Source organism: Acomys russatus, chromosome 18, assembly GCF_903995435.1.
Source record: "Acomys russatus chromosome 18, mAcoRus1.1, whole genome shotgun sequence".
In the NCBI taxonomy this organism is placed as follows: domain Eukaryota; kingdom Metazoa; phylum Chordata; class Mammalia; order Rodentia; family Muridae; genus Acomys; species Acomys russatus.
Genome location: NC_067154.1, coordinates 63,701,454 through 63,723,991, shown reverse-complemented (window position 1 = coordinate 63,723,991; position 22,538 = coordinate 63,701,454). Strand labels below are relative to the sequence as shown.

Genomic DNA, 22,538 nt, shown 5'->3' with positions numbered 1-22,538 from the left:
AGAGAGGCCTTATCACTACAAATCTACCTGTGTCTGATGAAATAATATGCTTTTGGGATGAAGTGTGGGGAGAGTGGGTGTGGGAGGTGACAGGGCTGAGAGAGAGAAGGGAAACTGATTGGGGGGGGCATCTCTGAGACAAACTGGAGACCTGTGATAGGCTAGGCTCCTGGGATGATGTGGAGATGACTCTAGCTGAGACTCCTAGCAGCAGGAGACATGGAGACAGAAGTGGTCACCTCCTAGCCTGGCAGGACATCCAGTGGAAGGAGGGAGACATCAACTCACCCACAAAACCCTCAGCCCAAAATTTACCCTGCCTACATGATATACAAAGATAAAGATAGAGCAGAGATTGAAGGAATGGCCAATTAATGGTTGGCCCAACTTGAGACCCAACCCATGGGAGAGAACCAACTCCTGACACTATAAATGATATTCTGCTATGCTAGCAGACAGGAGCCTAGCATAACTGTCCTCTGAGAGGCTTCACCCAGCACCTGATCAAAACAGATGCTGAGACCCACAGCCAAGCATTAGGTGGCCTAGGGAGTCTTATAGAAGAGTCAGAAGACTAGAAGAACCCTGAGGGGACAAGAACTCCACAAGAATGCCAACAAAGTCAGCTAACATAGGCCCACAGGGACTTACATAGACCGAAGCACCAACCATGGAGCATGCAAGGACTGAACATAGGTCCCCTACACATATGTAGCTAATGGGCAGCTTGGTCTTGTGCATTTCTTAGCAAGTGCAGTGGGGTTGCCTCTGCCAGGGACTCTGTTGTTTACTTGTGAATCACTTTCTCCTAGCTAGGATGCCTTGTCTGGCCTCAATGGAAGAGGATGTTCTTAATCCTGATGCAACTTGATGTGCTTAGGTAGGCTGGTAGTGAGGGTGGCTCCTCATTTCCAGGGAGAAGAGGAGGAGGAAAGGGGGAAGAGGGTAGGAGAGTGCTTGTTTTTAAGCTCACAGGCATCTCTTCAGTTGGAAGATCTGGAGATTACATCCAGAGAAAAATGATTGGAATTCTTGGTTTATATTGGGAAGTGTTTCACAACACTGCAGATGCTCCCAGAGCCACGAAGAGTGTCACAGTGTAGAGAATGTAATGGAACACCCATGTTGTTGCCTGTTCAAGGCAGGTTCATATAGGAGTGTGGACCGATCTTCACAGAAACACACAGCGAATAAGTAAGCAATATGGAAATAGAGCATTGCATTTTTCTCTGCCTCCTCTTCCTGTGCCCAGTTCAGATGATTATGTGACTACTCTCAGAACCTTAGTTTTGACATGACTTTCACTATCAGGCTGAAATATTGGAACATGAAGTTACAGAATGGTTTTAAGCCATGAGCTGAATTTAAGTATTGGCGAGCCCCACTTGACTTATCTTTCATGCTTCAGTTTTGCAGTACATTGAAAGTTCAATACAAGTTCCACAATTAGGAGATAGAGTCAGATTCTGGGGTCCCAAGTCTTGGTAAAATTCTCAGTTTATATGAGAATTTTACTTGCTGCAATAAACTTGCTGGGAATAAAACAAAATGGTGCTTAAAGTTTCTGGCCACCCATGGGCTTTACTCTTTCTCTGGAGCAGTAGTGCTCTCTATTTATAAAGCTTTGGACTTTGATGGAATGCTCCAGCATCCCTCGGAGGAACAAGAACAGGTTGATAGATAAGGCTGTTGAGCTGACTGGCTGAGTGATACAAGTGTGGGACTATTTTAACTTAAAAAGTGAGAAATTTGTGGGGAAGAGCCTGGAACACATTGACACAGGAGACAACAGAACGCCAACAGCCCAGTCCTTATGGTTAACAATTAATAAATGGGACCTCATGAGTCTGAGACGCTTCTGTAAGGCAGGAGACACTGTCAAGAGAACAAAGTGACAGCCTACAGACTGGGAAAAGATCTTCACCAACCCTACATCTGACAAAGGGCTAATATTCAAAATATATAAAGAACCCAGAAGTTAAACACAACCAAACCAAATAATCCAATTGAGAAATAGGGCTCAGAACTAAACCGGGAATTCTCAACAGAGGAATATCGAATGGCTGAGAAACACTTAGAATTGTTTTGATTTGCTATTCTCTGATGACTAAAGACGTTGAGCATTTCTTTAAGTGTTTCCATCTTACACCCATCAGAGCGGCTAAGATAAAAAATTTAAGTGACACCACATGCTGGCAAGGATGTGGAGAGAGAGGAACACTCCTTCATTGCTGGTGGGAATGCAAATTTGTATAACCACTTTGGAAATCTATCTGGTGCTTTCTCAGAAAACTGGGAATAGAGATTTCTCAAGACCCAGCTATTCCACTCCTTGGAATATACCCAGAAAATGCTCCACCACACAACAAGGGCATGTACTCAACCATGTTCATAGCAGCCTTATTCGTAATAGCCAGAACCTGGAACAGCCTAAGTGTCCCTCAGTTGAAGAATGGATAAAGAAACTGTGGTACATTTACACTATGGAATACTACTCAGCTATTAAAAACAAGGAATTCTTGAAATTTGTGGACAAATGGATGGGACTAGAAATGATCATACTGAGTGAGTTAACCCAGAAGCAGAAAGACTCACATGGTATATACTCACTTATAATTGGGCACTAGCCCAAAAGGTATGTCGCACAAAAGTCTTCACTTACCAGGAGATTGGAATAGATATGAGGACATGCTATTGGGACTCTAGGTAAGAGAAATATAGGAGATGGGGAAATAGAAGGATCCAGAGGGTCCTAGAAACCTACAAGTAGAACCTCACAATGGGTGGATCAGGGCTCGGGTGGGTCTGCTCAAACTATTGCACTAACCAAGGAGTAAACATCGAACCCCTACTCTGATCTACCCAATGGACAGGGCATTCTCCACATTTTTGTGGAGAGCAGAGACTGACTCTGACATGAACTATGGTGCCCCATATTTGATCACCTCCTCTGGGTGGGGAGGCCTGATGGCACTCAAAGAAATAATAAGCAGGCTACCAAGTTGAAACTTGATAGCCTATGACCATATAGTGGGGGAGAAGTTCCCCTTGATCATAGCCCTAGGGGAGGGGAATAGGGTGAAAACAGGAGGGTTGGAGGAATGAGAGGATACAAGTTAGGGGATAACAATTTAGTTGTAATCTGAATAAATTAATAAAATAAAATTTTTAAAAAGCAGAGAGAGAGAGAGAGAGAGAAGAGAGAGGAGAGAGAGAGAGAGGAGAGAGAGAGAGAGAGGAGAGAGAGAGAGGAGAGGAGAGAGAGGAGAGAGAGGAGAGAGAGAGAGAGAGAGAGAGAGAGAGAGAGAGAGAGAGAGAGAGAGAGAGAGAGAAATTTTGGATTGAACCTTGTGGCACAGGCTGGTAATGCCAGCTATTTGGGGACTGAGGTAGGGGACATCACAAGCCCAAGTCAGCTTGTTGAATTTGGTGAGATCCTGTCTCATAACAAAACCATTATAAAGTACTGAAAGACTGATCAGTGATAGGACACTCATCTAGCATGTGAAAGGCCTGGAGTTCTATCCCAAACATTACAGACACACAGACATGCAGACACAAACATACACAGAGAGAAGAGGTGGATGGATGGGTGTATGGAACAGGTAGAAGGATGTAGAGAGATTTTGTATGTCACTAACACTTACTGTTATGAGTGCTGTATTGGAACTATCTTGATTATTGACTTGATTATAAGCTTTCTATGCAGTACTGGGGAGCGAGTATCTAGAAACAAGGTTTTCTTTATTTTGCAGATAGAAATATAGATGCTATGAATAATGTTATGAGTAACCTTTTTTTTTTACTAAACATCCAGGATTTCAAAGATGCAAGGTCTACAAATTGCCTGTCACACAGCTCTGTTTCTCTTGTTCAAAGCCTTCTTAGTCTTTACTTTCCCCTTAGTGAGGAAACACTGTGTTTCCAATGTTCCAGCTGACTGCTAAAGGGATGGCTTGTCGTGTTCTCCGAGTTTTCTCTGTCTCATTAGTAAGGATACCAGGACCTTTGGGGTGTGTGTGTGTGTGTATGTGTGTGTGTATCCCTAGAAAAATTGACTCATAGCCTCTGTGCTAACATTCTCTCCTTTTGCATCAGATGTCACATTACACATCCTCTTCTCGCACTACGAGAATAGTATACAGATCCTGGAAGGAGGAGGCACAACTGCTGAAGTCATGGCAAAAGTAATGCTTGCACTTTCCTTGATATGTGAGCTTCGTGTGCCTAGATTAACTCTCCTGAGATGCAGCATTTTGCTACGAATGGCTTTTCAGACAAATGGAATGCTGACACTATTCAATATACACAACCCACCTTGCCACACCTCACATCTTTTTCAGCATAAAGAGTTGATGGAAATATTAGTGTTGACGGCAATTTAATGAAGCTGTTTCTGTGTCTGTGCTTTGCTGAATTCACATGATTTTTAGAGAAAAAACCCTTAAAATTGGTATAAATGCTTTAGAATCAGTATGTTGTGATGAAAAGACGTTGTATTTTAGTATGACTAAATACTAGATTCTGCTCTTCTTTCTGAGAATGTATTTCAGCATGCATAGTTCAGATCCCATCTTGAGAGGAATGTTATAAATCAGCAGAAAGCCATTCTGAGATGATAAGCTTGAGCTTAGCTTCTAAGGCTGACTGAAGTTTGTGGTGGAATTGTGTGTATTCATACATCCATGTGTGTGTGTGTGTGTGTGAATGTTAGTACACATGCATAGGTAAGGTCAGGTGGTTTACATTAATATGTTAAACTAAAACAGAATGCTTTGTCTTCCTTGGACTAGTTGGTCTGATCTCAGAGCTTTTCACCTCTCATGATGATCCTTTTACAGACTACTTTATTTCACTTGTGTTCTGTGATGAGACTTGCTAATTGCAGATTTTTTAACATGGTTAATTACAGCCAGATGTGATTTTAAATGTTCTGTAAATTACCACATACTTGAAATGCCATTGCAAAGTAATGCTGATGGTGGAAAGGCTATAAATACCAGCGCATGTATATATGTGTTCATGGAATTTGATTCATGATCCCGACTTCTCTCTCTCTCTCTCTCTCTCTCTCTCTCTCTCTCTCTCTCTCTCTCTCTCTCATATATATATATATATATATATATATATATATATACATACATATGTTTATATATATTCAAATAGTAAAACATTTTGCTAGTATATGGAAGAATCCAGAAATTAGTTACATTTTTATGGTCAAATGATGATGAGACTGTTGTCATTAAGTTTTGGGCCCACTTTGCCTTATATAAGGTCATAACTATAATTTATTTCTTCTTGCATAAAATTTATAGAAAGAACTCCCAGGGAATGAACTATTTGGCAGGTAGTGTAAAATAAAGAATACACACTGGAATTTGAGGAGTCTTCTGGGGCTTTTCCTCTGGGTGCCTATGGCATGATGACTTCTTGATTTCAATATCAGAATATAGTTGCAAGTAACAGCATTGTTCCTGAAGAGAGACATAATTTAAATTTATGACAGTCTGTGTCATGTATGGAACCCATGCAACTATGCAACATTTTATATACATTAAATATATATGTATATACATGCATTTATATGTATACATATGGGGATATTCATACAAAAGGCACACACACACATACATACATGAACGTGTGCTTACGCGCATGCACAAGTGACCTGCACATCACATCTGTAAAGCATTAAGGATCTAGTATGTAATTCAACCATGTAACCAATGTATTTCAAAGTAACTCAAGATCTACATTAACCCCTTAGTTCCATGAATGGAAAACATGTAATTTCCAAAGTATCTCGCAACCTTATCAGATATCTCTCCTACACTGAAATTTATGTTTCATCTTGCTTTTAAGCTTTGGTAATATTTTTTTTCTTCTAAAACACCTCCATCTCTGTCTCCTTACCTCTCCTTTCTTGCTTTCCTTTTTTTTTTTTTTTTTTTTTTTTTATACTTCCTTGCAATTCTCAGTCACAGGAGGGAAGGAAAGGAAAAGGATGTGGCAGTTAAGCAGAAGTCTTATGTAGTAAGGCTGAAGAGGGATAAGTTTCCATATTGCTTGTTTTGTTATTGCCTTAGGCTCTCGGTAGGGGTTACCTTGGCTGTGCTTGCTTGACATAAAGGAAGTTGATGACCTGAGGGAATTTTAGGGCTTACAGGTTACTAACTTTACTAAGATTAGCAGAGCTGGGAATGGCGGCTCATGCCTTCAATTCCCGCACTCAAGGAATGATAATTAAATCAAATATGAGACTTACAATTTTTCAGTTCTTAATCTGGAGATATATTTACAATTGTGATTTCATAGTGAGTTTAAGGTGTCAAAATTTGCAAAGTGCTATTAAATTGAGATCAGGAGGAAATTTTTTGAGTGAAATGAGGGTTAGCTTCTGGCATCTAAGACCTGTACACTAGTTATCAGGTGTGGACCAAATGACTTGTCATTTTTTAGCCCCAGATATCTAATTGTGTAAGAATACTTACCACAGTGTGCAAAGTAAATTGCCTATAATATACTACCCACTGTAAGCTACATCTGCCTCCTAATATACTATGATTTAATTTTCATTTCACTATGGAAAGCATTTTATACTTGAATATTTTTCATTTCCCAAGACTCCAGTTCTAAATGACACAAAATGAATATGTTGCAGGGAGGAAACTGGTTACATATTCCTTGTGGGTGGTTGCATAATATCTCAATGCACAAAGAACTTGGTGGAGCCTAAATATAAAACCTGAACACGAGTGCTCCTTGGGCTCTTTATGTGACTATTTGGAAGACACAGAAACCAGTTTTATTTTGAGTCATGTTATAAAGCTGTTGTCAGACATCTGTGTTTAAGTCATGGGGACAGTAATGACTGGCCCTTTCTATGTACTGGGAGGATGTTATGGTTTTTCTATAAGATTGGAATGACAATGTGATATCAGCAAGTTCACACAGGCCATATTTTTTATTGCCTCAAGATCCTGTGGGATTGCTGTATGACTGAAAAACAGTCATTCGGAGAGAGAACATGGGTGGAGATGTTCATGGACAAGTTTTACACCTGCTTGTGTCATGGCCATCTTTATTCCTGGCTTTTCCATATACCAGGGGCTGGCCTCCGGACTGCTGTGGTTAAAGCTAGAAGTTAAGACTCTTTGAAGTGGTTTGTTCTATTTTATGTCATTATCTGTGACATTTATGCTCATCTTCCCCTTGAATACCTTAATATGAGCCTACCCTTACTACCTGGCGACAATTCGTGCTAACTTCTCTCCATTTTATCAGCCAACGTTCTCTGTTACAGACCGCTTGGTTGCTGTAGTATCTCATTATGGTTCCCTTGGCTGTGGTATCTTTGTCTCATCACTGAAGACACGTTGCGGCAAAACCTAACAAGGACTCTGATTTCCTGAACTTGGCTAGTATACTTTTACTGCCTCAAATGATATATAAACTCAAGTTTTATATTGTCTTCCAATAAGTTTGTCTAAAAATAGTCTATCTATACCCAAAAATACGTTCATTTCATTAATGAATATAACTTTTTTGGAACTATTATAGCTCAATAAACAGTACTAACATGAATAAAAAATCCCTTATGTCTAGTGTTAATAAAAATTATCTATGATGATTGTGAGCCTAGCCTTTAACGGCTGAGCCATCTCTCCAGCCCAACACTATGGAATACTACTCAGCTATTAAAAACAAGGAATTCCCGAAATTTGTGGGTAAATGGATTGAGCTAGAAATGATCATAATGAGTGAGTTAACCCAGAAGCAGAAAGAATCAAATGGTATATATTCACTTATATCTGCATACTAGCCCAAGGGGCATGTCCCACGAAAGCCTTCACTTACCAGGAAACTGGGACAGAGGGGGAAGGCATCCTATTGGGACTCTAAATGAGAGACGCATGGGAGAATAGCAAAATAAAAGGATACAGAGGGTCCTAGAAATCTACAAGTAGAACAATATGATAGGCAGATTTGGGCCCAGGGGTCCCGCTCAAACTAAGGCACCAGCCAAGGACAATACAGGAGGTAAACTTTAAACCCCTTCCCAGATCTAGCCAATGGTCAGAATATTCTCCACAGTTGAGTGGAGAGTGTCATACGACTTTCTCACGTACTCTGGTGCCTCACATTTGACCATGTCCCCTGGAGGGGGAGACCTGGTGGCACTCAGAGGAAGGACAGCAAGTAGCCAAGAAGAGACTTGATACCCTATGAGAATATATAGGGGGACGTAATCCCCCTCAGGAACAGTCATAGGGGAGGGGAATAATGGGAAAATGGGGGGGGGGAAGGAATGGGAGGATACAAGGGATGGGATAAACATTGAGATGTAACAAGAATAAATTAATTTAAAAAAAAAAAGAAACCTCAAAAAAATTATCTATGATGGCTAATGCTCTTTTTCCATCTAATGAGAGTTCATAATTTATGTAATAATTTACTTATTCTCCTGAAAGATTATTAGCTGAAAGAAGAGAAGAAAAATCATTTCTCTTTAGTTTATTTTCAGATTCCTAGTATCTATAATTGTTCCAAATGTAAAGATAATATTCAATATATATCAAATAATCTAAGAATTGACCCACCAAAAGCTTTCCCTGTTATTAATAGATATTGTTCTTGACTCACCCCACCCCCAAAAATGTTTGCTTCCACTTTGGCCAGTATCCTGTATGGATAAACTGGGTTAGTAGAGAGTCAGAAGAGGTAAAAATGTTTTATAAATTGATCCAAAGACTTTGATAGAAGTTCATATTCAAATATTTCTCTATCTTGTATAGTTTAGGCAATAGGCAGTTGTAGATTTATAGTTTCATATTGTTTTTGCTTGGGTTACTTGAAATTACACAGTTCATATCAACCAAGATAAGCGGTGTTTGAATGACTCAAGTTGTTTCATTTATCAAGATGCACTGAGTGTTTTGTTTGGTTAGATCTATTGAAATATTGAAATTCAAACATATGCGATGCAGTGACTCGATTACTAGAAGAATAATTCTCTTTCGGTTGCTTCTTCACTTGCTCAAAATAAATATTAAAACAAATAATGTGTTATGTATTTCTTCAAGTTCATATGCTGTATCAATAATTAGCATTTTAAGCCAAGTGCTTTCTCTCTAAGCCACAAACGTCATCACAACTCATAGTAACAAAAATTTCTTCAGAGATTCCAAGTATTTAAGCAGCAAGATTTACTTGGTAACAGTTCAGGATGGAAGCCTATTCTATTTCATCAGTTTATTTTACAGAGGAATGAGTGTGGTCAGAGGAACTCCAAATACAGAGTAGTTCATAATTGTGGAGATCTATTTAATGATGTTGTTATTAAGAAAAGTAGCTGGTATTTTACATAGCAACTGTGAATTAAGGACATCAGCCCTTTTGAGACATGAAGTTATTCTAAGTTTGGTGGCACTTGACTTTGAAGAGAGACACCCATATACAAGGCAAGACAATAATCATTTTTGACCCAACCTTAATGTATATATTGGTTGTTAGTCAATGAAATTATCACATGGGTTATGACAATCATATCACAATTGCTTACATGTAAGTTAGTCATGTTTGCTTTCTGCACTGCCAATCTGTGCTTTTCTACTGTGCACAGATATTACATACCACTGAGCCTTGCCTTAAGCTGAGCCTTCCTTCCCCTGTGGAAAAAGAAGATAGATGCCTGGCTCTAAGATCCCTAGTCTGACAAAGCACTATGTTAACAAAGACTGGGCGGCCTGAAAGCTATGCACAAGATTAAACTTTTAAGTAAAATAATTACATGACTTTTATTTACAGGTTCTTATTGAGTCAGTTTATTCTGAAAGAAAGGAGGAAAATACTTGGCGCTTTAAAAAAAAAAGAACAACAGCAAAATCCCTTATTGCGAATGCCGAAGGTCCAGGGCAATGACATTCTTCTGCAGTATCTTTCCAAATGGTTTAAGTGGTTTGTGGTCATCATCAGATAAATGATTTAAGAAATGTAAGCATTTGAAAATCAGTGAGAATTTGAGAAATGGTTCAGTTAGCTCAGATTATTATAGAAAAATGTCATAATCTAGATAAACACCATAAGTTTGTTTTTTATAGCTCCACATTTTCTGTTTAATAAAGACTTACTTTTTTATTCCTAAATTGTGCCTTCTCCCTGTGTTGTCACATGGTGAAAGGAGAAAGCTTCTTTGACCCTCTATTATAAAGATACCAAAATCCTGAAGCCCTAATCACTCTCGTCAGGTCTTCCCCCTTAGTCACATTTGTGATTATCTTTTAGCTTATGTGTGCATAGACTTCATAAACATTCAGACCTTAGCAACCAGAATAGAAAGAGGAGAGAAAAAGAGTTTATGCTTCCATCTCCTTAAAGACAAGCTTTTGCTTACTTCCTCCCTTGCAGAGCTAAGCTGGGCTGTAGAAAACAGATGGAGAAAAATTGAAATTTTCTTAAAGACATGAAGAATTGAGACCCCCCAAAGGGAGAGCTGGAAGACTTTCAGAGCCAGAGGCAGTGAACATCTGCAGCTAAATAGAATTTGCTGGATATGATAGTAGAGTTTCACATAAGAGCGCACAGGAGCTGTGACCTGCACATGATCAAGTCAGTTCACATCCCAGCAAGGGAGGGAATGAACTAATGAAACTCTACAACTCAAGGATTAATGGCAAGTGAGGGTTGTTGAAAGTTCTCTTTAGTGATTCTTGCCTTACAGGCAACCAATGTTCCAGGAAACGGTCCTATGTACACTAATTTGACTCAGTGAGTTTTGCAAAAAGGGAACATGAAGGAGTAGTGGTAGAAAGAGTGAGGAGAGACTAGAGGAGGGAGGGGCATATTTGATCAAAATTCATTATATGCGTGTATGAAATTCTTAAGCAATAACAAAACAATTTGAGAGACAAAACTGGCCTTTCTCTTTTCCAGTTAAAGTATGATGAATTTTCATACCTTATAAACAACGATTAGTTTCTCAACTAATAGAAAAGCATCTCTAAGAATTATTTCCTGCTTGGTAACAAAGCCTTAGTAGCAACAGTCATTTGCTGTGGGAAGGTGGGTAGCCCTGTAAAGAACAAATAAGTCTTGAGGTAGAGAACCTACTAGCTCAGGTTGAGTGAAAACACACAGCAGAACTCACTCTCCAGTTTACCCTATTCCTTTATCTAAAGGGATTTAGGTAGCAACTAACATTATACTAAGCCATGCAAGAGATGGATAGTTAAAGATGTGAGGTTAGTCAAAAGTTGAACACGACAGAAATTCTGCCACAGTTTTGATATTTTTTTCATGGATCTATGAAAACATATTTTCCATTTTTACTTTTAAGTTCGAGTGGGATGGAGAAACTTAGAGGTTCAGAATAGTTGCAACCTGTGGAAGCAGATGTCACTGGTGTTAATCTGTTGTATATTTTATGTAGGTGATACTACTTTTATGTTTGAAAACATTTCAGTCTTTTGTGGAACTTTGCCACCAGCCTGCAAACTAAAGAGAAGACCTCCTACTTGAAGACATCTGAACAGGATGGTCTAGGTTCTTTGGCATGCACTACCCTTGTTGCTGCATTAGTTTGTGTAGACTCTCCTGGGTGTTGGTTTGCTGAGTTTGATCATCTCCTTGTGAAGCTCCTGACCTCTTTGGGTCCTTCCATACCCCCACCCTTACATAGAACTCTCAGTGCTCTGCCTAGAGTCCAGCTGTGAGTCCTAGCATCTGTCCTGATCTCCCACTGGGTGGAGTCTCTCAGAGGACTAATATCCATTTATAAGTGAGTATTTACAGTGTGTGTCTTTCTGGGTCTGGGTTACCTAACTAAGGAAGATTGTTTCTAGTTCCATCCATTTGCCTGCCAATTTCAGGATTTCTTTGGTTTTAATAGTTGAGTAGTATTCCATTGTGTAAATGTATCTCAGTTTCATTATCTATTCTTCAGTTGAGGAACATCTAGATTGATTCCAGATCCTCACTATTATGAATAAGGCTGCTATGAACATAGTTGAGCAAATAGCCTTGTTGTATGGTAGAGCAACTTTTGGGTATATGCCAAGGAGTGGTATAGCAGGGTCTTGGGTAGCACTATTCCCAGTTTTCTGATAAAGCATCAGATGGATTTCTAAATGTACAAGTTTGCACTCCAACCACCAATGGAGGAATGTTTCCCTTTTCCCATATCCTTACCAGCATGTGTCGTCACTTGAATTTTTTATCTTAACCATTCTGGTAGGTGTAAGATAGAATCTCAAGTACTTCTGATTTGCATTTCCCTGATAACTAAAACATTGACCATTTCTTTAAGTGTTTCTCAGTGATTTGATCTTTGGTTGAGATTTCTCTGTTTAGCTTTGAGTCCCATTTTTTAATTGGATTATTTGGTTTGTTTGTGTTTAATTTCTTGAGTTCTTTTTATATTTTGGATATTACCCATTTGTCTGATGTAGGTTTGCTGAAGATCTTTTTTCAGTCTGTAGGCTGTTGTTTTGTTCTGTTGGCAGTGTTCTTTGCCTTACAGAAGCTTTTCAGTTTCATGAGGTCCCATTTCTTAATTGTTGATCTTAGAGCCTGAGCTATTGTTGTTTTCTTCAGGAAGTTGTCTTTTGTGCCAAGGTGTTCAAGGCTGTTCCTCACCTTTCCTTCTAGCAGATTTAGGCTGTATGGTTTAATGTGGCAGTCGTGAATCCACTTGGACTTGAGTTTTGTGAAGGGTGATAAATATAGATCTATTTACATTTTTCTACATGTAGACATCCAGTTAGACCAGCACCATTTGTTAAAGATGTTATCTTTTTTCCATTGTATGGCTTTAGCTTCATTGCCAAAAATCAAGTGTCCTTAGGTGTGCATATTTATTTCTGGCTCTTTGATTTGATTTCACTTATCAACTAGCCTATTTCTATGCCTGTGCCATGCTATTTTTATTACTGTTGCTCTATAGCACAGCTTGAGATCAGGAACGGAGGTTACTCCAGAAGATCTTTTATTATACAAGATTATTTCAGCTATTCTGGATTTTTTTTTTGTTTTTCCATATGATGTTGATAATTGATCGTTCTAGGTCTGTAATGAATTTTATTGGTATTTTGATGGTCATCAGATGGGAGATATTTCCATCTTCTGATATCATCTTCAATTTATTTTTCCAGAGACTTGTAGTTTTTTTTATATATATAAGTGTTTCACTGGATTGGTTAGCGCTACACCAAGATACTTTATATTACTTGTGGCTATTGTGAAGGGTGTAGTTTCCCTAATTTCTTTCTCAGCCCATTTAACATTTCTATGCAGGATGGCTAATGATTTTTTTGAATTGATTTTCTATCTGATCACTTTGCTAAAGGTGTTTATCAGCTGTATGAGTTTTCTGGTTAAATTTTGGGGGCCACTTATGTATACTATATCATCTGAGAAAAGTGATATTTTGACTTCTTGCTTTCTGATGTAGATCTCACTGATCTCCTTTTGTTGTTTTATTGCTCTAGCTAGAACTTCAAGTATTATATTGAGGAGATATGGAGAGAGTAGGAAGCCTTGTCTCATCCTTGGTTTTAGTGGAATTTCTTTGAGTTTCTCTCTATTTAATTTGATATTGGCTATGGGCTTGCTCTATATAGCTTTTATTATGTTTAGGTATGTGTCTTTTATCCCTGCTCTCTCCAAGACTTTCAGCATGAGCAGATGTTGGCTTTTATCAAATCCTTTTTTGGCATCTAAGGAGATGATCATGTGGTTTTTTTCTTTCAGTTTGTTTATATGGTGGATTACATTGATGAGTTTCCATGTATTGAACCACACCTGCATGCCTTGGATGAAGCCTACCTGGTCATGGTGGATGATATTTTTGATGTGTTCTTGGATTCACTTTGTGAGTATTTTATTGAGTATTCTTGAATCAATGTTTGTAAGAGAAATTGGTCTGAAATTCTCTTTCTTTGTTGGTCTTTGTGTGCTTTAGGTATCAAAGAATGATACCTAAATTCATAGAATGAGTTTGGTAATGTTCCTTTCATTTCTATTGTGTGGAATATTTTGAAGAGTATTGGTATTAGTTCTTCTTTGATGGTCTGGTAGATTTCTGAGCTGAAACCATCTGGCCCTGGACTTTTTTTTTGATGGGAACTTTTAAAAACTGCTTCTATTTCCACAGGAGAAATAGGACTATTTAATTTGTTTCCTGATCTTGATTCAACTTTGGTAAATTGAATCTATCAAGAAAATTGTTCACTACAGTGAGATATTCTACTTTTGTGGGGCATTAGCTTTTAAAGTAAAACTCAATGATTCTTTGGATTTCCTCAATGTCTGTTGTTATATCTCCGTTTTCATTTTCTGATTTTGTTGATTTGGATAGTGGTCTTGCTGCCTTTTTGTTAGTTTGCCTAAGGGTTTGTCTATCTTGTTGATTCTTTTAGAGTACCAGCTCTTAGTTTCATCAATTCTTTAAATTTTTCTCATTGTTTCTAATTTATTGATTTTAGCCCTGAGTTTGATTATTGCCAGCTCTCTACATCTTTGGATGTGCCTGCATCTTTTCTCCCTTAGTGCTTTCAGGTGTGCTGTTAAGTTGGTTGCATCAGATGCTTCCAATCTCTTTATGAAGCCAGTGCTATGAACTTTCCTATTAGCACTTCTTTTATTATATCTCATAAGTTTGGGTATGACCCTCATTGTCATTGAATTTTAGGAACTCCCTAATTTCTTTTTTTCTTCTCTGACCTAGTTGTCATTGAATAAAGAGTGCTCAGTTTCTATGTGTCTGTTGGCTCTTTGTTATTTCTGTTGTCATTGAGGTCCACTTTATTCCATTGTGGTCTGATAGGATACAAGGCATTATTTCAGTTTTCTTGTATCTGTTGAGGATTGCTTTGTGAACTAATATATGATAAATTTTGGAGAATGTTCCATGAAGTGTTGAGAAGAAGGTATAATCTTTTGTGTTTGGGTGAAGTGTTCTATAAATTTGTTAGGTCCATTTGATTAATGATATCTCTTACTGTCATATTAGAGGGGTTAGTTTCTGTTTTGTTTATCTATCCTTTGATTAGAGGGGGCTGTTGAACTCTCTCACTGGTAATGTGTGTTTGAGCTTTACTAAAGTTTCCTTTACAACTTTGGTTCCCCTTGTATTTGGGGCATAGATGTTCAAAATTGGAATATCATCTCTTGGTTGAATTTTCCTTTGATGAGTGTGAAGTGTCTTTACTCATCTATATTGATTATTTTTTTAAATTTTATTTTATTAATTTATTCATATTACATCTCAATAGTTATCCCATCCCTTGTCTTTATTTTGATTATTTCTGGTAGAAAGTCTATTTTATTAGAATGGCTACTCAAGTTTGCTTCTTGTGTCTATTGGAAGACCTTCTTCCTGACCTTTACTCTCAGGTAATGTCTATCTTTGTGGCTGTGGTGTATTTCTTCTGTGCAACAGAATGTTGAGTCTTGTTTATGCATCCATTCTGTTAATTTGTGTCTTTTTATTGGAGTGTTGAGACCAGTGATACTGAGAGAGACCAATGACCAATGACTGTTAGGTCTTTTTGATTTGATGTTGGTTGTGGTAGTGTGTTTGTGTACTTGTCTGATATTTGTTTTGCTGAAGTGAAGTCATCTATTTCCTGTGTTTTCCTGGGTGTATTTAGCCTCCTTGGTTTGGAGTTTTCCTTCTAGTATCTTCTGTAAGGCTGGATTTGTGAATAGGCACTGTTTAAATCTGTTTTTGTCATGGAATATCTTGTTTTATCCATCTATGGTTATTGAAATAGATGGTTATAGAAGTATGGAATGAATCTGCAGTCTCTTAGTATTTGCATGATATCTTTCCAGGCCCTTCTGGATTTTATGATCTCTACTGAAAAGTCAGGTATGATTCTGGTTGATTTGCCATTGTATATTACTTGGCCCTTTTCTCTTGCCACTTTTAATATTTTTCTTTGTTCGGTAAAGTTGGTGTTTTGATCATTGTGTTTCAGAAGGATTTACTTTTCTTGTCTACTCTATTTTAGGTTCTGTAAGCCTCTTGTATGTTTATAGGCATCTCTTTCTTTAAATTGAGGAAATTTTCTTCTATGATTTTGTTGACAATATTTTCTGAGCCTTGAAGGTGGGCATCTTCTCTTTTCTCAATTTCTATTAATCTTTGGTTTTATCTTTTCATGGTGTCCTCAATTTGTTGGATGTTTTGTTTCTGGAATCTTTTTAGGTTTAACATTTTATTTGATGGTTGCTCAAATTCTTCCATTGTATCTTCTACTTGAGATTCTTTTCTCCATCTCTTATATTATGTTGTCAATGTTTATCTCCATAGTTCCTGTTTTCTTCTCTAAGTTCACTCTTTCCAGGATATCATCAATTTGTGTGCTTATTATTTTTCCCATTTTCATCTTCAGATCTTGAGCTGTTTGCTGATTTCCTTCACCTGATTGTTTGCATTTTCCTGAATTTCATCCATTGATTTATTCATTTCCTCTCTATAGGCCTCTGTCATGCCCTCTTTAAGGGCCTCATTTAGTTTGACTGTATCTTCTTTAAAGACTTTATTTGTTTCCTCAATTATCATATCCATAAACAAAGATCTGAGGTCTTTTTTGTTTTGTTTTGTTTCAGTTGTGTTAGAATGTCCAGAGTCGATAGCTTTGGGATAACTGGGCTCTGGAGATGCCATATTACTTTGGTTTTTGTTGTTTGTATTTTTATGTGGGCCTTTAGCTATCTGGTTGTCTCTGCTGTTATGTGATAGTTTCTGGCATCCTTCACTGGCCACTGAGAGCCACTAGCATGGGAATGGCTGTAGGCTGAGACCCTCCCCTGTAGGGATCAGCAAACCCTTTGGTGGATCAGCCATGTGACTTAAGGTCAAACTCATGAGTCAGCAGGGTGACCTGAGGCTAGAGCTACCCGTGTTCTACATTATGGTGTCTCCTCTCAGGAGGAAGACTCAGACTGGTGCTTTGTGGCCCACAGTTCAGTCTGAGATACATAGTGTGGGTGCTTCATGAAGATAGAACTGTGGTTAGATGCTGGATACTGTGCTTGCAACTACATGGACCTGAGAACTTTCCATGGATTAGCTGGGTGACTTGAAGTCAGATCCACTTGTGTTCCACCCCTTGGATCTCCTCTGGGCTGGAAGACACAGACACTGGTGTTTTGTGTCCCATAGATCAGTCTGACACACTGAGTGCGTGAGTGTAGGTAGGGGGCTCATCACTGGGGACTGGCCTGTACCTGTGTGGACCCAGGAACTTTTTGAGGATTAGCTGGGTGAGATGAAGTAATATTGACTTGTGCTCCACATTATAGGGTCTCCTTTAGTCTAGGAGACTCACAAACTGGTGTTTTGTGGCCCACAGTTCAGTCTGAGATACAGAGCATAGGAGCTTATGGCAAGTAGGTGTGAGGCTAGACTTTGGAGACCGTACCTGTGCCAGGGTGGACCCAGGAACTTTTCTGTGGATTAGCCTGGTGATCTGGGGCCAAATCTACTTGTGACCCACACTGTGAGGTCACCACTTGTCTGGGAGACACAGACACTGGTGTTTTGTGGCCCAGAGATCAGTCTGGGACACTGAGGGTTGTGTTGTGTGCTTCCATTTGGGGCTAGACACTAGGGACTCCTCACACCTACAGAAATTTTACTGTGGATTATCTGAGACCCACCCTGTGTTCCACATAATGTGGTCCTCTCTCACCTGGAAAACACCTGCACTGGTGTTTTGTAGCTCTCATTTTGGTGCTTTAGTGCTGTGTGTGATCAACGCTGCCATCTTGGATCTCTGATTATTTAACTTTTTAACATATTTTAAATGCCTTATATTAGACACTGAAAAATTAGTTGTTAGTCATGAGTAAAGATGAATTTTATTTTTACAGAATGAAAGATATTATTTATACAAAAGTTCATATAGCTGTATTAAAGGGGAAATTGGAATTGGAACTAATGGTTCCATATCCTTCAACTGCATTCGGTGACTAATGATGTATTAAATTTCAGAGAGTATTTCTGCATTTTTTTGGAGTTGTTTTCAAACACTGGTGAGAGTGCTACTGAAGATAAAAAACTAAGCCTGAAACAAGAGTGCTTCCATTCCTTACCTGGGAAAAGAATTCAAGTCGCGAAGCTGGGAGATATTTTTCCATGCAGACAACAATATCTATTAATTTAATTATCTTATTAAGAGTGATATCTTAGGTTCTTTGGTAACATAGCAGAGTGGTGTATCTGCTGTGAGTGAAAAGTCTATTATGAGCAGTTCACAGAGACAAATGTCTTAGAAACACTCTCTCTTAAATGTCCCTCAGAACAATGTTTCTTGATGCCTTCCATGCACACAAACATGGAAATGTGAGTGATTAAAGTGAAACTGGTAGGGTGTTCTTTCAATGCTTGCCTTAAAGGTGACTGATGTTTGAACTTGTTCTGGCATCCAAAGCCTTTGCTTTGAGTGAGCTTGTGATGACAGAAGGGTAACAGACTAAAATACTCTTGTAGTGACACGAAAGGAGAAATCGTCCCTTTTTACCACATACCAGAGAAGGAAAAGAATAAAAAGGTAGTGAAAAAAGTGGCCATCATTGGAAACAAAGACTGAATTTAGCTGCAGGCCCTTCTTAGTGCATCTAGCTAACTCTAAACTATAGTTCACACACATGACTTTCGTTCATATCTATTCATTCTTTCCATTATTTTTTCATTAAGAATGGTGACAATTATATTTTTGAAAGAGAAGATTATATTTTATTTATTGCGGCTTTTGGATATTTTATACACAGATATAATCATCTGTCATATGAAATGATTTGTTACCGAGTAGAAAATGAACAACTTTTGGCTTTTAATCAAGATAGCCATTTTTTTTTTAATTTTAAAAATTGTTAATGAGACTGGATCATATTTTGAGTTGCTTCCGTTAATGGGATAGCCACACCATCACATTTGATAGGATATACAGTATTGCACGGTCTTCATGTTTTCTTTTCTATTTCTTACACTTTGCTACTTAGACACAGTTTTACTTAATTGCATTCATTCTTAATGAAGACATGTGATTCTCTGTGGATACTAGTATGAAGGTTTAAAAATGATGCACACCATTCTTAGCTCTTCTCTCTCTCTCTCTCTCTCTCTCTCTCTCTCTCTCTCTCTCTCTCTCTCTCTCCACTTACTCTTTTATTCCTTTCTTCTTGTGACCCCTGGCATTCTTAATTTGTTTCAGTTAATTTTGAAATTCTACTAACTATATCAAAGATTCAAAAATAATCTACAATATGAAAAAAATCAGCTTATTTTAAATATGAAATTTTAAGTGATAAGGAATTTGTGGTACAAATTATGCATGATCCTCATTTATTTTCTCCCTATTACATGATATATTGACTGTTTAATTTTTTTAAATATTTATTTATTGTTATGTATATAGTGTTCTGCCTGCATGTACACCTGCAGGACAGAAGAGGGCACCAAGTCATATTATAGATGGTTGTGAGCCACCATGTGGTTGCTGGGAATTGAACTCAGGACCTCTGGAAGATCGGTCTTTGCCCTAACCCTCTGAGCCACCTCTCCAGTCCTAATTGTTTAATTTTTTTAATAGACAACATATCATAGTTATAATTTCTTACATGAATTTTTCATACTTTAGAACATGTTAGTTTAAAAGATAACTGTTCTTAGAGCTTTATTTATTTGAGTTGGTTTTACTGTGTCATAGAAAAGATGTTGAGCATTGTAAGAGACCAGCTTAATATTTATAAGGGCGTTTTATATTTTCACTATATTATGGATTTGAAAACATATATTGAATATATTTAACTGTTGAATGGATATGAATAGGCACATCTATGACTATGTATCACTCTATCTCTACCTATGTTTAATTATGTCTATCTACTTATAAGCTGTCTATACATATGTAAATGCACACACACACACACACACACACACACACACACACACACACACATGTTTTCTCAGCTACGTTGTGCTTTTGTCGTTGCCCTCCAGAGAACACCAGTACTCAGAGGAAAATGCCACATTAGAAAGGACTTTCAGCTAGTGAGGCCTCATATTAGTGGGAACACAGCACTTTCCAGCCCAGAGACTCTCACATGTGCATTTATAAAAGAGAGGTCTTGCTGCTGAATTCCATTATCTCTTGTCTCCCCTGATATCTCCTGTCTCTTCTGATCCTTTCCATTACAGAGGATGAATTCTCCTAGTACTTTCAAGGTTAAAAATTTCAGATAAACTTTCTTAGATATAATCAATTATACATATGTGAGATTGCATTGGGCACCATGCACTTGCTAAGATCGGCTAATGACATTTACCATTTAATTAACTTATTTTTTCATCTCACTTATATCCATTAACAGAGAGAGAGAGAGAGAGAGAGAGAGAGAGAGAGAGAGAGAGAGAGAGAGAGAGAGAGATGGCAGGTGGGAAACTGGTCACACAATTAAAGCCATCAACACTTTGAATCAAATCAATTGAGCCAAATAGAGATGGAACTGTGCTCCTATTAAATTCTGTACTCAGAATCCCCAGTTTGAGTATATCTCCTCCTTTTTTTTTTGTTAAGTTTTTGAAAGCCTTTGATTCCATTTTTTAAAACACAATTTGGGTAAATTTTATTGGAAGCTTCATGAAAGAAAGATAAAAGGATGTTGCCATAGTAATTGTCTCCGCGTACTTTAGAAGGATTATCATGGGAAATTCGTCAATTAATAAAATGTTGATATAACAATATCATCCTAAATGATTCTCAAAGTAATAAAATATAACAAACATAGTATCTTTGCATCTTAAAAGTCATGTTTTCATGGACATAAAATTCCCCAATTCTCATAAGGACATATCACTAAAATAATACACAAAATGAACAATGGTGTTATTAAAATAGAAGATGAAACCCAAGCCCAGCCACTTCTTAAATTTAGCACTTTAAATATGCAGGGTTAGTATAAAATCCTACATTGATTTCTTAAGTCAGTTTTCATAACATTCCCTTATTCTTTATCCCTACACACAAGTGACTGAAATTGAGCACATGTTTGATAAGTTATCATCAGTTCCCATCTTTGGCCACTCTGCTCTGTGTTCGAGCATTATCTGTAATACAGTTGCCAATGACCTGGAGAGCAGAATGCTGCTATCACCTTTATTCTGCAGAAGAGAAAGTTGAAACTGACCGGGATTAACCTGGTCAAGTAGCCAAGCTGATAAGCGGTGAAGCTGCACATTGGACTGATTGGCCCTTTGGATGCTAGGGAGATTCCTCAGGGCTTAGGAGCATCTGTTGCTTTTTCAGAGAATCTGGGTTCAGTTTTAAGCACCTACATATTGGCTCCATAACTCCAGCTCCAGGGTCTCTAATGCTTTCTTCTGACCTCACGCACGTGATGACTATGTAAATGAACGGGAGCAAAATACTCATCCACAAAATAAGTACATCTAAAAATAAAGCATAGCTTTTAAAAGAAACATCTATGATTATATCCTCAGGATTTATTTAGTATAGAGAGTTCACAAAAGAAATGTTTAACTGTGTCTTCTTTTGTAAATAAAAAATGTGTTTGTCATTTTAAGCATCTTTTGTTTTGGATTACATCATGCCCTTTCCTTTTTGCTTTCAAAATCCTTCCACATACTCTGCTTTGCTCTCTTTTAAATTTTTGGCCTCATTTTAAATTAACTATTTTTACATACACATATGCATATGTCTTTTTTAAAAAGCCACTTTACTGTTATACCCAAGAACAGGAAGCAAATTTGGGGCAGAGGTGGCTAGTGTTAGTTGTTTTACCAAACAAGAACATGTGATCACTCTATAATGGGGATTAAACTAGCTACTTTGTGCTGGGGGCTCCTCCCTACCACTGTCACTATGTGCTGCCATTTTAATGGCTTGACTAAACGGCTTTACATCAAATTAACCTTAGCTTCACTTACAGAGCAGTTATATAATACAAACCCACTGCGAGAGAATGTTCTGTTTCTAAAGTGAAGTGAAGAATTGTGCTATTTCAACCACTTACTTAGTAAGATGAGAACGGTTACTTTAAAGTGTGAAAGTAACTAAAAAGGGCCCAGAGGTCACAGCAGAATCCTCTCTTCTTGTCTCTACTGGGAGACTTGAGTCTTCCTTCTATTTTTGTTTTTTCTCCAGATAAACCTCAAGAACTTAGGGATCACGAAATGTGGTTCATTTTGGCTTATATAGTGAAAGGCAAAGAATTGAAGAGCTTTGCCTCACCTCTGCCTGGCTCTAGAAATTTTGGGTAAGATGCTCTATTACAATAGAGCGCTACCTGTGCTGAGGAAGGAGAGAAGGGACTATATGCACAATGGTACTTGGTTTTGTTTAAAAAAATCTGAAATGTTAAACATGATAAACACATTGTACCAAAAGATAATACCCAAGAATTGTGAATAGTGACTTTAAATCTTTCTAAGATTTTACATGATCTAATTCAAAAATGTGGGTTTATCTTTAAATTTACCACCAATTACTTCAAGAATAATTGCTGTT

At 37.8% G+C, this 22,538-nt stretch overlaps 1 protein-coding gene across 2 annotated transcripts in view; it reads left to right on the top strand.

Annotated features, from left to right (window-relative positions):
• Fgf14 (fibroblast growth factor 14) overlaps nucleotides 1-22,538 on the top strand; it is a 570,141-nt gene that overhangs the window by 301,931 nt on the left and 245,672 nt on the right. Inside the window, exon 2 of one of the 2 annotated variants that reach the window (XM_051161011.1) lies at nucleotides 13,750-13,870. The exons of the other annotated variant lie outside the window; for it this stretch is intronic. Within the exon in view, the coding sequence (XP_051016968.1) occupies nucleotides 13,759-13,870 (112 nt within the window). The 5' untranslated portion in view covers nucleotides 13,750-13,758. The remainder of the gene's footprint in view (nucleotides 1-13,749; nucleotides 13,871-22,538) is intronic. 2 annotated transcript variants of the gene reach the window in all.